The 16,020-nt window shown below is 38.5% G+C and overlaps 1 protein-coding gene across 7 annotated transcripts in view; it reads left to right on the plus strand.

The window, feature by feature from the left end:
- The window catches only part of BNC2 (basonuclin zinc finger protein 2), a 415,446-nt gene that overhangs the window by 146,551 nt on the left and 252,875 nt on the right, over positions 1-16,020 (plus strand). Inside the window, exon 1 of one of the 7 annotated variants that reach the window (XM_074330350.1) lies at positions 5,765-5,985. The exons of the other annotated variants lie outside the window; for them this stretch is intronic. Coding sequence (XP_074186451.1) covers positions 5,983-5,985 — 3 coding nt within the window. The 5' untranslated portion in view covers positions 5,765-5,982. Of the gene's footprint in view, positions 1-5,764; positions 5,986-16,020 lie in introns of those variants that run through there. 7 annotated transcript variants of the gene reach the window in all.

Below are 16,020 nucleotides of genomic sequence, written 5' to 3' on the forward strand. Positions count from 1 at the left end.
CACAGTAAGAGAATGAAATCTGTTCAAATAAGTTTTGTTGCAGTACTTCAACAATCAAAGGTGACCAAACAAAATGATTTAAAATAGAATGGTTAGCATTACGTTCAGTGAACAATATTTGAAAACAAAGTTTAGTGGCACAGTTTTATGTTGTGGGTTCTTCATGACCTAAACATTTGTTGAAAAGACCTTCTTTAACCTAGAGGTATGTTTATCTTAGAATAATAATCATTTCATGCTGTTCATATTTTTTTTTCTAATTGACCCATTCTCCAGACCTTTAAAAAACTTTTTTTTTTTTTTTTTACGTGGATGTAAATTCCATTTTAATTAGACCAATGCAATCTAATACTGCAACTAGCTGGGAATGGAAGAAACATGCTTGAAGTTAATACAACCCAAATCAACCATAGCCAGATAATTCCCCTGATCTTTGTAACAGCTCCCTTCCCCACCTCCACAATTAAATGACTCTGTTCTGGAGTTTCAACAAGACATTTAAGGTTCCTTTTAAAAAATGATCATCTTTTACAGGATTCTTTGCTCTTGAATTTCTCTTTCTTTCTTTCCCTTGCCACACAGCTGTCACTGGTATAAGGGAAAGATTGGGGGGAGGGGAGGAGGAAGAAGCCCTGTTCAAATCGTGTCACGTAGCACTAATTCATCTGCTCTCATTAGAGGGAGCAAGGGACAGCAGTGATGGCCAAGAGCTGCACTCCACACATGACACGCGAACAGTTTGGGGAATAGAAAATTGCTTTCTCAGGAAGCCCAGCCAATTAAGGAGTTGACCATATTGAATGTCAAGTGTTAATTTAGGTTTTTCTTCATTTTCCCAGTAGTAATGCGGGTCCTGTGATGAGCAAATACATGTCAAGTAAAAGTTGATTGCATGAAGGACCCGGGTATTATATGTCACTGACAAGTCACAAATGTACTGAAGTCTTTTAACCCCTTAGGTGAGTGTGGTGGGGGAGGGGAGGAGGGAGGATGGGATTCATGGCACCGTAATGATAAGAATAGATAGTCTAAGTCAGGGCAGCTTAGGTGGGACAGACAGTAATGGTAATTCATGCAAAAACCAGTGAGAGGACAAATCCTATTCTCAAGGCATAGAGGCCCTTGCAATGCATGCAATATGATTCATTCCCATTGCAAACACTGCCCAGCATATATATTCTACCTCCTAAGATTTTATGAAAAGGGAAAGGAGTGCACTCTATGGTCTTGGCCTGGAAAATTCCTTATTATCTTCTTTGACAGGAAAAAAAAATTTTTTTCATTAAATAATTATACTATTTTGGGCATTTTAACCCTTGGTTCAGTGCAGCTGTAACATTTTTGCCTATTTACTTTTAATTTCAGTTTCTAATCAAATATTCATTTTAAAAAAATGACTGTAACGTTATGCCATAGAAAAGAGACAATAGATAAGACTGAAACGTTTGTTTTCTGTCATGAGGAGCTCTGTGAAACAGTGTTGAGTCAGTAGAAACTGGTGGAAGGTCCATCATTGTCTTTCATTTCTTTCTGTGCCTAGTTATAGAAGAGAAGAGATTTAAGCTTCAATGAGTGAGGTAACTTTGCCCTTTTTAAAACTAAATGTTGAACGTTGCCCATCATGTATAGCATCTCATTTCCATTCATCAGCATTCATTTACATATGAATGTCCCGAAAATAAGAGAATGTCTGTTTCTGTTGCAGTTGTACAAGTAGCAAATAAAAATACCCCCACAGTTTAAAATAACTGCTGCGTGTAGTTGAAATAACCTTAAAATGGAACTCAGAACAGTTACAATCTGGTCATTTTTCGATTCTTTGTATGTAGAACCACTTCCCCCCTTCATATCCTTGAAGATGTGATCTTAATTAAAACACTTTCTTGAAACTTATTCTATTTATTCCAAAATCTTAACACACTTGGCCTTTGTATGTGGACAGTGCTTGCACCTTAAATACTTAAGTTTGATAATGCTTTAATTTTGGCAGCAAAAATACTGACAGATTCTTTCCCTGAGGTTAGAAGCTGTCCTATCATAATATTAAAAGTTTAAATTTACATTAAGGAACAATTAGGAAACAATTGCAGCCACTTGATGTTTAGGTTTGTCTTAACAAAGAAACGTTAGGCTCCTGAATTGCTGGGATGTAATATCAGTTCTTTAACTTCTCCCCTCCCTGTCTCAAAGCTAACCTAATCACATAAGCTTAGCTTTCCCTTCCCTTCCTATTTTGATAAGCTCTGTATATAGGAACTCCAGTGGCATTGCGAGAGTACTGTTTAATTACAATCCAGTTGTCAGCAGCTTCCCTTCCTCTGGGTGTGCTGAGAGACTTAAGTAAGTTTCCGTAAAGTAAATTCTGATGATGGCAGCTCGGGTTGCTGAGTCAAGTTATTCCTTCTCTTCTGTGTCACTTTTGACGGATGGTACCTAATGCAATCAACCACAGGCCAAGACAGTCTTTCCTTTGGTTGCGTTAGTAACTGGACCAGGAGTTCCCCTCCTCCCTAGATCTCTCCATCAGATGCTCCCTCCTTCCTGCTGCCCCCACCAATACCTGAGCCCAAATAGGAAAGTGCAGAGAACCACAGTCCAACCCTAGGAAAGGCTTTTCCTAAACCTCCATTTCCCAGTGGTGAAGCCGGAGCTGCCTCCCTTTGCGTGCGTTTTTGATAAATTTAAGAAGTCAAATCGCTGACACAGATAGATAATCCGAGTGTATAGGGTGAAGAGTTATAAATTAACACATTATTCCCTCTTAATGTGAAATACTTGCGAATGCATTTTCTCAGTCCCCTGACGTCTACCCAGTGAGGGCTCACATTGTACTTTTCAAGTGGCATTGATTTGTTAAAGCGCTGAATTAGCATCTCCGGCCAGCTGCTGGATCCACTGTCGCGTCGGGGCTCCAATTCTTCCTCTGCCCCCCAGCCATTCCTTTTTTTCCTTCAGTCTCCATTTTTCCTTCCTCTCCCTTTCCCTGCTTCTTTCCATTTCGTTCCTCTCTTTCCCACTGTTCCTCCCTCTCTCACCCCCTTCTTTCCTGTTCCTTGCGTTTCTTTGGCCCCCTCTATCCCTTTTCCTTCCTTCACTCTTTTATGCACACGTCTTTCTCTTCTCTTTGCCTCAGAGGTTGGCCCTCACTCAGGTTTGCAGTCTGTTAACTGCCAGGGTGGAGGGTAGGGGGATGTAGCCAGTCCCGTAGCTTCAGGTGGACTCTTGTCCAGAAGAATCAATTAACAGGTGCATGTTTGTGCTCCTTGTAATAGAAGTTGGCGAGGAAAAGCGCACCTATTTTGTTTTCTGTAACTTCAAAGTTAACTCACAAAACTTGTCAACTTGTATTTTTAAATGTCATTTAACATAGTAAAATCTTTGGGTTAAAAGAGCATGAAAACCACCTATGGTTATCACAGATTTGTTTGGAAATGAAATGCCATTTATCGCTTCTTTTCGTGATGTATCTCAAAGTTCCAGAGGGCTTCAGAGGTAAAGCATCACAAATGAGAGGACTTAACAGGCTGCGTGTACAAGTACACAGACCTTCGCTCTTTCCTTTGGATATTGGTCCAATGTACTTTGGGATCACTGTGTTGACTAATTTGATATGAGCAAAAAAGTGTATCTACCTGCATTTAAATAGAAATTATCCTCCGTAATATTAATCTCATGGCTTTACGTGGTGCTGTCTTCCATTTTACTAGGTTTCCCACTAGTAACATCAAAATTAAAATTTGAATATATATTGATAATCAGATTACTTGAAAAAATCAAATGTATTTATTGGTATGTTTCATATAAATTACAATGACAGCATTTCCATTTTGAAACGGAAATATTTTACATAGGTTTTGATAATCTTTGCTTCTCTGTTGGGTTGATTTCCCATCCCTTCCCCCGCCCCCTCCACCGCACCCGCCAGTCAAATATAATTCCTTTAAAAAAAAAAATTAATTGGCTGTCCTCCTATCTAGAATTAGCATGGCTTGGCTAAGGTGAAGGGATTAGAATGACTTTTCAAGGCATGATAATGTCTGTTTAAAGGAAAGAAAAAGAAAAAAAAGTCTTTTAACTAGGGCTTAAGACTAATTCCAGCTACTAAGAAGACCAAAATGACGCTAAAGAAGACAATTTGGTTTTATTTTATATGTACATGTTAACTTGCTTAGAGATCATCATTTTGTATTTTAGAGTATTCTCTTAGCTGAAGTAGGATGTTCCTCATTTGTTACTGAGAGGGGGACATGGCTTCTTCACTCGAGGAGATTAAAGTTGGAAGCACTTCTGTGTTTTGCAGTGATAATCACCCTTCACCTGGCTGTAGTTCAGGGTCATGGCAAGAAGGAGGGATTTGCTGGTTTTTAGAACTGCGGTGACTGTAATAGAGAGGCTCAACAATAAGCCAAATAATAGGGCAAGGTTGAAAGTGAAAGTGCCCCATATGAAAATACTTAATGATTAGAAAAGAAAAAAAACTGAAAAAGCAACCAAAAAGAAAATCTGGAAGGCGTACTTTAGTGGTAGGAGAGAAGTTGAGGATAAAGAAAAAAGGAATGTTTGGGGGACAAAATTATGGAATATGGTAACTTCACAAAAATTAATACTGTTGTGATTAGTTTTAAAGGGCCTAATGGCAACATAGTTTAAAATGAAAACATTTAAAAATGTTTAATGTGATTTTCGTATTTCATCTGTTGTACATATGTATATTTTTTTCTTGTTCCTTAGTTTGTCAGTTACATTCCCTGGAAGGTAGAAATCTCTGCACAAGTGGTAAATCAATACCAGGGGTTTTTTAAAATCTAATTTGTTGTTTGTACTTTAGCCACATGAAATGGTTAAGTGTGATGTTACAGAATTCAACACCTTTGAGTTTTTCTGTAAAACTCTCAGGAGAAATCAGAATTATTTCTGTTTTTGTATTTTGTAAGTCTAAATTAAATGTCACTTAAATGTGAAAGAACTGCCACGCTTTGATAAGTAGTCCCCAAAGCAAACCATTTTGTAAGTAATCATAACCTAATTATGAATGCAAATGCAAAGTTTATTTTTTAAAAAGTCCAAAACAAACAAAGGAAAAAGAAAAACAGACCACTCTACAACTCAAGGAAAAAGCATCCCGGCACTTACACGTAAGACTTTCAGATAGTGGATCAGTAATAATAAGAAAGAACCTTGGCTTGGCGCCGAGTCCTGTTGAGCGAGAGCAGCCCATGGCCTGCACAGTGTGTGGCTCTGCAGAAGTTCAGAGTGACACAGGCATCACAAGCAGGTCACAATTCGAGGGGTCAGGGGTCATGTTCAGGAGCAGAGTGTTGGTGGACGAGGCTAAGGAAGCAGAGGTGGCCCCTCTGTGCTCAGTGTGTGGGTCTGTGTACTCCTTTCCCGTCAAAGCTGGCCCAGCGCGGCCAAAAAAGCGGTTCCTTGGCAGGGTTTAATGGCAGGATGATGTAGTCTGTTGTGACTAGTGCATTCCTTTCAGGTTAAACTAGGGAAATGGCATTGTGTTAAAATTCCAAGTCGCATGAATGTTTTATTGCCACAGTGCATTTAGCCCTCTGGGGGAGTGTGTGGTGGCGGGTGGGGGTGGGGGTGACTTAGAGACTCAGGAACTATCAGAACACTTCCCTTGGAAAATTTTACCCACCAGCATGAAGCTGATTTGCTGTGATGGTCACTTAGAAGGGTTTTGCTTTTTCCTAAACTGCGGCTGTTTAAAGTCTTGCAGTCTGGACAATTAACAGCTGAAGAAAATATGACAAGACACACGCAAAGAGGTTGGGAGATAGAGAGGAGGAATGCGCCAGAAAGGAGCTGAGCTGCCTTCTTATGTAAACTGCCCGAGTGAGGGCCGCCTCCTCCAGCCTTGGTCCTTGCCTCCCCCACCCCCGCCTTCCCCAGCCTGTGTTTTGCTGTCTGCCTGAAGGCCAGGAGTCATCTGTTAACCTTGCACCACTGATTGGGAGGCCACTGCAGCTCATGGTACTGTATGTTACCATTACTACTCCCTCATTCCTTTTTACTGGCTGATTTGTTTTTGTTTTGTTTTGTTTTGTTTTGTTTTTAACCATTTCTCTGTAATAACGGTTTGTATTAGTCAGAGGGATACAATTTTGGAATGCCAGAAGGTCCGAATTTAAAACAAAACAAACCTAAGTATGGTGCTGGTTTTTTTTTTTTTTTTTTTTTTTCTTTTTTCAATTTTTTTCTTGGCTGGTTCAGAAGGGCTAAACCAAACCACTCTAATTCAATTGCAGCCAAAGGTTTCCAGTGTGATTTAAAAGCAGGAATTGTGGAAACGGGCAGTAAAAGATGCAAGTCATATAGACTGTGGATCTTGTAAAGGAACTTTGTTGTGAAACCACGTGAGCATCTTCAGGGTTTTAGGACACGCTCAGGCTTTGCAGTTACCTCAGATATATCCATTTTGCAGATTGCTCCCACCCCTGTCCCTCTCCAGGGAAATTCTAGCTCTCATTCACTGCTATAGTTGTTTTAGACTTACAGTTACTCAGGGTGTGTATGATTTGACTTCAGTTGTAATTGTGCAGGTTACATGTAACACTCAGCATCGCTTCATGATTTGATCTGACTCAATTTATAACAGATTAAAATATGGACGTATGGAACAGCCTTCTGATTTTGCATTGTGACTTTATAAAATATTCACATGTCTGATTTTTTTCCCAGTGAATAGGAGAAATATGGATTATCTTGAACTGCCCTAAGAAAAGATGTTTTTCTAGTTTGAATTGCCTTTCTATTTCTCTTCACTTTCAAACCATAATACTTTCTTTGTTTTCATGTTCTTATGATGTGTCATTTTCTCTTCTTTAATAATGCATATATATTCATTTATAGAGTTGTGTTATGTGTGCTGGTAGGTACATACACGCTTTGCTTAAGTGACTGCCAAATAGATATGAGGGAAAATCTGTAGAGTTGTTAAAACTAAGATAGTTTTCCATTGGTAAGTATTTTTAAAAATGGTATGTAACAGAAATTTAACTCAAGAATATGTTACAAAAAAGTAAACTATGGGTGGGTCTGTGTGCCTGATTTATAGACTCTTTGGTACATGACTTATGTATTTCTGTAAAAGGATGATTTTGTCAAGATAGACCTCCTGAGTTTAATCTGATTAATGCTGTCTGTATGATGGTTTGTTCCTTATGAACAGATACATTCACATTGTTTATGGGAGGTCTTAAACCAATACACAGTCAACTCTATAGCAAAATCAAGATTTATATATAGACTTGGCACTTCAGATTTTATACGAATTCATTAGGCATTTTCCCCTACATTCGAGAGAATACTCACTTTAAGAATTCTTTTTACTCTGTTGGATGTAGTAAAGTGAGGATAGGATTTTTTGTTTGGTGATTTTTGGTTTTAGTTCTGAATTTTAAAGTGAAATTTTCAGTAGAATATTAAACTTACTTTGTGCTGGATATTTTTTTCCATACAGCCAATTTCAAAATTAACTTTTTTCCTAAATAGTAGAAAAATTCATTAACAGTGCTAAATTAAGAAAAAAAATCTGTCATGTACATTTAGATTATCTAAAAATATATTTGTCATCCTGATCATGGAAGCAGGTTTTGATTATAAAAAGGATGTTGTGGTTGTATTCAACCCTTTTCAATTTGATTAAAATTTCCCTTCATAATCCAAGAGAAGAGTGGAATTACTCTAATATCATGTCTTCCTAATAAGAAAATTAAAGTTGGTTTAGGATTCCCCCCCCCTTACAAATCAAACTTTCTTAAACTATCAATACTTGTCCTGTCAGCATTTTTCTGTTCCCGTTGTACCAGACATTAGTGTTTGGCATTGTAGAACTCTTATGGGGAGTTAAAGATTGGACCTGAGTTCATTCACATTCTAAGGCTGTTCCATAGTCTTGTGACCTTGGGTAAGTCACATAATCCCTAACCTTTTTTTTCCCCTTCAATTTTAAAATGGGAAAAAGAACACTTAGCTTGAGAATTTGTCAGGAACATGAAATGAGACAACACATGTGAAGCTCAGTGATATAGTAGGTGTTCAGTAAACTGTAAATCCCTTTCTTTGAGCTTGTCTTGTGGCAGGCTTCCCTTGGGAAGCTTGAATTTTGGAAAAAGGTGGTAAATTTAAATAAAATATTTTAATTTTTTAAATTAATTATCCACAGGAAAGGAGATAATAGGCATTGGCAGAGAACTTTTTCTTTTTCTTTTTCCTTTTTTTTTTCTGTTTTTGTTTTTGAGAATTTCTTGTGTCATCCATTAGTCTTGCATTTTGGCCACTCTGCAAAATTCTCACCAGGCTGGCCTTCATGGATGTCAGAATGATGCTATTATTTCTGTGATATCAGTTAGGCTAAGTGTAGACTAAAGGCAAAGAGGCTAGCCGGATTCTATTGGATTCTGTTTACCTTTGTATCATCAGTTCTAATCATTTGCTTGAATTGAAGCTTCCTGCCTTATTATACTCATTATCATTAGCACTTGGTAATAGAGCTTGAAGTTAGATTTTACAGGTAAAACCCCAGCCTCTGCCCCTGGCTTTGTACTTACTTATATTCATGGAATTTAGGTCACACTAAAGCTAGTAGTATTTGTACCTCTCAATAGAATTAAACAAAATAGTAGCATGTCACCTATATGGGCAATATTTTATCTTAATTTATATAGTCTTGCACAATGCTTTCAGTGTAGTTAAGAGTCTTAAATGTAGTTGGGGACTATTTGTTGAGCAAAATGCGGTTCTTTTATTGTTTTTTAATCCTGGATTATGTTTTTCTCAAAAGTAATTGTGTTCTCATGTGTAGTACATTAATATTGTCATAGATGGTCTTTGATTAGCATTGTTACTTTGCCTAACATCTAGTTTCTTTTAGCCAAGCTTAGAATGAACATACTGCATCTCAAGATCTAAAATAAATATTTGGCTTGGTGCTTACTTTAGCCTGTTACTAAGAGTAGAAGAATGAGGATTAAAAACTATTAATTTCATAGCTACCTCTTAGATCACCCAGCGCACTGGGGTTGGTACTCATTTTATCTTCTTCAGTTATTACAAAAGTATTCAGGGCAGGTACAGATATTTTCATTTTACAGATGAGGACACAAATGTGTGAAATACGTGTTCAACATAGTTCACCCCAAAGTCTCCGCCACATTCTTTGTCCATCTGTAACAGAAGCTATTTAACAGAAAAAGGAAAAAACAAAAATAGTTGTCAAACCCACCGTTTTCTTTTTCCCTCTCAAATTAAATTTCACAAGGAAGCCGTTCTGTGGAACTGATAAAACTCAGAGCTGCACTAGGTAAAAAGAGGTACAGCTACAGACTCCTATCCTTTAGACCTCTACTAGGGAGCCATGGGATATCTGGTTAGGAATTCGTAGCCGAATGTCCCTACACCGCCCAAAACAGGAAGTACAGCAAAACCTCAGTTTCCCCAGCTGGGGACCGAAGGTTTTATTCATCTTGAGCTTAGAGGTGCGATTATAGGGAATTCACAGGGAAAGCTAATGTCTGTGTAATTTTTAAAGAGAATATAAGAGCAAAACAGTGGGGTAAATACAAATGTAAAAGATATTACAGTTATGTCATTGTACAGCTTTTCATGATAATTTTCAAGGCACAGATTTTTGTTTAATCCATAGCATTAATTTTAGTAGAGAGAATTTTACTGTGGGAAAAGTAATAAAATTTTTTAAAAAGTCAGTTTTATGTCTAACTGGAGTCTGTGTCTGCAAATGTATCCAGACTCTATTTCAGTTTGAAAATACTACATAGTGTTTGTGCTCAATATTATAAAATGATGTAACATATCTGTAAGACATTTGAGTATACATATCATATATGTATAGATGTAAGGATGGAGAATATGGATAGACCTGAGAAAATCATGTAAAAAGCACAATATTTTAAATAAATTGCTTGTAAGACAAATAGATATAATTTGGTTATATCTTTATAAACTAGGGATTTCAAGTTTTCTCCCCTGCTAAATTTATATTGGGATTTTATATAGTACTGTCTTTGAAATATAATTTGTTTCATTAGCATGGTGGGAAGAGTCCAGACTTTTAAGCCAGAGGTATCTACATTTGAATTTATCTCTTCTTTTTATGTGACCTTGGAAAAGTTATATAACCTCTCTGAACCTCAGTTATTTCATTTATAAAATGGAGCTTAGAAACGATGCCTGTGACATCTGGCACAGAGAGGGTGAGCTGTCTTGGTTGTTATTAGCAATTTCTTCTGTAATTGCTTTCTATTGTGATTAGTTTGCAAGCCTAATGCTATGTTCACTTAGCATCTCTTTGTCAACAGTGATACAAGGTTCTTAACACTTGTATCATGTATGTACTTGGCCTTTTATATTACTAGTTTAAAAAATACTTGTGCCAATCTTGCAGAAGCTTACTTTTATTGAAGAAAATGAGGGTGGAGAAAAATCTCTCCTTTCTTTCTCTTCACAGAGAATCAGTCACTGAGCAGCATAATTCTAAACTCTTATGTGGCTTTTGGGTACTTTATGAACCTTTTTATGGTAACCCAGGAGCAAAACACTGATTGAATTAATACATTTCCATCATGGCTCTATTTGTTAACCTCTCCTCTTCTTCCTAACTGATGGATGCTTTTGTAAGGTACTTTTGTGATCTAATAGTGAGGGTGCAGCATAGAGTACAGTGGGGATGCCAGTTCATAGATCTGCAGGTTATTGGTAAGCCTAATAGACTTTCGATCTTAAAAAAAGAAAAGGAAAAGGAAAAACTAGAATATCAACAACAAAACCAAAAACCCCACCAAACAAAAAAATTTTTTTTTTAAATCTTATTTTCCTGTAAAATTCAGTGCTTTATAAAATGTAGACTCTAAACTTTGCACCGTAATTTTAATCTTTAAAGTTTTAAACTTTTTTTTTTTTTTAATTACAGCTTTTGTAAAAAGGATACATATTTGGTGTTGTGGATGTGATTTAAAAACTACAGGCTGCCACCAAGGAACTATTTTATTAATATCTTTTTAGTCATCTTCATTTATGTTTACATACAAATGTAGGGATAGATACTAGTAACCTAAAGGGATTATGGATATGTGACTTCCTTTTTTCACTCAACTATGTCATACATATCTTTCCATGTCTATCAATATAAATATTCGTCATCATTTTCAGTGGATTCCTACTATGATTTTACTATAATTTACTTAATGAGTTCTTGGTTTGTGGACACTGAGGTTGTTGCCAGCTCTTTTACGAAGAATGGTGCTTCCATATGAACATTCTTGTTTGCACTTGTATTCTTGTTTCCTAAAGGTGAATTCTTGAAAGTGACGTTGCTGGGGAAAGAGGTATAATTTTGCACAGTTTAAGATGGTTGGCAAACCTTTTCGGTATTTCTGTGCCCAGATAGTAAATATTTTTGGCCGCCATACGGTTTCCTGTAGCAACTATTCAATTCTTTGTAGCTGCAAACAGCCACAGATTATATACGTAAAGGAACAGGCATGTCTGTGTATTAATAAAACTTTATTTAGAAAAGTAGGCAGCAGGGCCAAATGCAGTTGCCTACTACTGGCTTGAATCAAAGGACAAACTATGATTAAGGAAGAAAATTGACCCCTAGTTGGCTAAAGCTTATCGTAGAAAAGTGTTCCTATTTCAGGGTAGTTTAATGGGCTGATTACTTTCTTTCTAGGTAGATGGCAATTGATACCTCTTTGAAAGAGCTTATTAAAGGTTTTCATGCCTGCCTCTACTCTGAAGGCCAGTAAATTTTAAACTAAGAGGCCATATAGATATGCTAGTATATATTTTATCATTCTATAGTTTAAATTTTAGCATATGTTGACAACTAGTGGGGCAGAGAAAGTCCTCCTAACTTATATTGTAGAGGAGATGTTGTACATTCTCTCACCTCTTGAAGATCACCCTGATGGAGTCAGGTTCTAGAGGTATCCTGAAGTAAGCTGGAAGGAAAGTCCAGCAAGACAAGTATCATTGCAGCAGAAATATACCACAGATCAACAGGGTGACATTGACTTAGTTACTGAAGTTTTACAGGCTAAATTATACTCGGAAGAATGCTCTGTGCATAAATAGTAACCTCCTTGCACCTTAAATCTCTATAAAATAGGAATTATTGGCCCCTAACTGCCTTAAGGGTATTTGTTCAGGACCAAGTGGAATAATGATATAGTTAAAATCACTCTATTTGTAACTTCGGGTCACTGGTGCCACTGTGAATTTTAAGAGATTTATTTATTATTTATTTTGCATGTATTTGTTGACTATCTGCTTGCTGTGTGTAAAGCAGTGTGGTAGGTGCTATGGGGAAATACGAAGAGAAATGAGTTAGTTCTTGCCCGTAAGGAGAGAAAAGCACATATTTGAAGTCCAAGGTTCTGTCAGTGCTGAGAGCCCTAATGATGGCAGAACACTGGGGAAGGCTCCTCTTCCACCTGGGGGTATCAGAAAAGTTCGTGAAAGAAGTCGCATCAGGAAATATAGAGATTTCCCAATGTATGTAGCTGGGGAGGGTATTCTAAAAAGAGCAGTACAAGAACTATCAAATTAGGAAAGGCCAAATCAGTAAGCAAGAGACATCCAATAGCCTAATTAGACTGTCTGTTAAGTACTGTCATAGAGGAGGAGGAGGAGAGAGAAAGCCGGCAAGGCAGGGTAGAGCTAAGTTGAAGAGGGAGGAACTTGAATTGGTAGTTTGTGGGGTACTCGAAACATCATCTAGGAGAATGTGTTCGACAGTTGGAGGGGAGGTTATGGCACTGGTTGCCCAGTGTGGAATGATAAAGTTGGGGTTATCACTGAAGCATTATGACATATGAATGAACATACTCTCCTGAGAAATGGTCTGGAATGTGTGTGTGGGGGGACTGCTGAGGGGATCGAAAGGGAAGCATGGACGGGCTTTCAGTAGTTACAGGGTTAGGGGAAATAAGGAGAAGTATTTCCACCACGTTCTATGGTTCTGAGCCTTTGTTAGTGGGATTATGGTGATAACATTGCGAAGTATAGCAAGGTCAGGGGAGAGCTGTAGTAAAGAAAGGGTAGTTTGCTTTTGCTTGCTTAGCTCGAGGTGTTAACTGGACACTTGGCCATTTCTAGTGGGAGCTTGAAAGTGTGAGACTAAAATTCACATGAGAGGTAAGGAATAGATACTTGGGACCGTTCTCATACAGGTGGCAGGTGAAACCAGGGAAGAACATCACATCATTAAAAGAAAAGCCTATAGAGAGAAAATGGTATGGTATAGCATTTCTGATCATTAGGTAAGTCAGTGACGTAGGGAGGTCTGTGTGAGGCTACTAACACCAAAAATATACAAAAAAGAAACATCAGGTGTTTTATCATTTATAAAGCATTCGGTTGTCTAGGCTTCTTTTAGCTTCTAAAGCCACTAGATTTCAGGAGTAAAATGTGTTCCGTTTGGGGAAAAAAATGCCTTATTTTATAAGATCCCCGAGGAAAATATAAGAAACTCCCTTTTACTTAATCTTCTCACCACATCTCGAGACCCTCGGTAACAAAGAGATGCCATTTGTGCAAGAGATTTATACCCACTTTTTGCCTGTCTGGTACACAATACTGCAGCCTTTCATCTCCCCTAGATCTCACCCCAGTTGAGATAAGTGCATTTAAGATAATTGGGGTGGGGGGAAGTTAGAGGGAAGGAGTGTATTCCACAGAAATTAACTTTGTATGCTTTTGTGCATTTTCTCTTGTTAGTCTGGGGTCCTCAGCAGGCTTGGAGGGGGAATTGTGCAGGACACAGTATGACTTATGTTTGAGCTGGGAAAGTTCTTACTGTATGGAACAGCAGGACCGAATCTGCCTTCCCATTCCCTTTCTTCTCTTGACATTACCTGTGTTCAAACTTTGCATGCAAAGCAAATCGTATTGACTCATTGATCTTCGGGATGCTGCATGATGAGCTTTGGTAGTGTCGTGTAGGTTCCCCCGGCTCGCCCATGTATAGCAGTTGGGATTCTTCTGGTCGGTCGGTGTGATCTGTGGCCTCCCCCAGGCCCTCTCTTCATGTCAAATGGGGTAAGGCGCTCGTCCAGAGGAACCCGCGCATCGAGCCAAGTGCTGTGCATTAAATCTATCACATGCTCATTCCATGTGATCTTTCAAACCGTGTATGGATGCTTACACTTTTTTTTTTGTTTGTTTAGCCATATTAGGTTTAATGTAGATGGTTCAATGGGAAGTTGAGATGTTGTGTGTTGTTGTTTTTTTTGCAGGGGGGAGAGTTTTCTCGCTGTCTGGCACGTCACTCATTCTTCTACAGTATTTCATTCCTCAAACTCCTTTTTCTGCTTTCTCACATTTTCAATCACTTTTTTCTCTTCAGTGTATTACATTTAGTAAGAAAACAAAATAACCCTTTTGACATATCCCATTTTGTGCCTTTGATGTAGTGAGATCAAGTTAATGCACCTATTTTCTTCCAATGTGAGCTCTTTCTAGATAAAAGCCACACCCTCAAAAACAAAAACAAAAATTCAGTGACTTGGTGATGATTATGTGACGGTATGCCCTTTCCCCGCGTTAGAGATAGCTGAATGCATCCTCGTTCTTGATTGTGGTGGAAACCCAGAGAGAAGCTGAGTGGAGCAAAGCCAGCGAGGAAGTTAAAGATGACCTATACTATTTCAAAGTGCTTTTAGTTTAAATGCTTAAGTTAGCGTCCGTCCCCAGGTCATTTCTTTCTCATATTTGCGGCATGTTGTGATGTTGGCCATACCACGGCTCCCGAAGTGGCTTGCTCATTTGGGCTTTCTATCATAAGGGTTTCCTTTTCTGACATCCCCTCTTTTCTTCAACAGGGAGATTTTAGGAGATCTTGGACCTTGGGCCCTGGTGTATGCTCCTTCTTCCCTTGGTTTTTGTTAGGCATATCTCTTCTAACACTAAGTCATCATTTAGAGAACTTTGCCTTACCATTTCATTGTTGCTTGTCTGGTTTATTGAGGCTAGTGGTTCTCAAACACCTGATCACTAAAAGCAACTAGCTGGCCTGCAGTGGTTCTGTCACATTGGGTCTCAGGTGGGGCCTGTGAGATGCATTTGAAACAACTTCCCGGCAGATGCTGATCACCTTCCTGGGCTGAGGACACCTGGAACTGCTGACCTGGACTGCTGCTTTTGTCCAGCAGTTTGCTGTTTTTTTGTGATGTTTTCCAACAGGCTAGGGTTTCTCCAGATTTTATTCACCCATGTTCCCTGGAAGGTCTTTATTTTTGACTCATTGGTCAAGCCACTAACATGAAAGAGAACTCGGCAAATTGCCTTATGTTTTCATTGTGAAGGGCTTGGCTGGGGCAGGAGTAGCAGAGAGTAAAATGTGACCCTTCTCATGACTTCCCCCAATGAAGACTTTAACGGTCAGTCTCTCAGAGCCTAGATACATCATTACAATCTTTCTCAACACAGCGTTCTAAGAAGCCTTCTCAACGTGGATTGATCTGGCCCCTAATTGAGACTAATTAAATAGGTATATTTTTTAGTATTCCTAATTGCTTATACTATTCCTTTGACACTTGAGGCTTGCTTCTCTGCACCCCCCCCCCCACACACACACACCAAATTCCTTCCCTCACTGGCTCAAACTTCTCAGCCCTTGTGAGAGTGGTATGGTGTGCTGTGGTGTAGGAAGGTGTCACTCACCTATGCTGTGTACCTCCTGCATGCTTAGTTTGGTGACATGCGTCACCTCCTTCAACCTTGCCAACCCTACACAGTAAATAGAATTATGCCCACTTTACAGATACTGGAAAGAAGGCTCTGAATTGATTATTAGCTGGCAATTAAAAAGAGGCCTAATGCCAAAGCCAATGATGTTTTCATATTACCCGCCTTTGGGACAGTTGGAATTGAGCCTTGAGGACAGAAAGAAAGTTAATCTGGGCATATATAAGCATACTTGGAGTTTTACTTAAGGTTAATTGTCACATTTGGCAGTGTTTACGCTCATAACCAAAAATCTGGAGT

This window comes from Rhinolophus sinicus, linkage group LG04 (genome assembly GCF_036562045.2).
Source record: "Rhinolophus sinicus isolate RSC01 linkage group LG04, ASM3656204v1, whole genome shotgun sequence".
Taxonomy (NCBI): domain Eukaryota; kingdom Metazoa; phylum Chordata; class Mammalia; order Chiroptera; family Rhinolophidae; genus Rhinolophus; species Rhinolophus sinicus.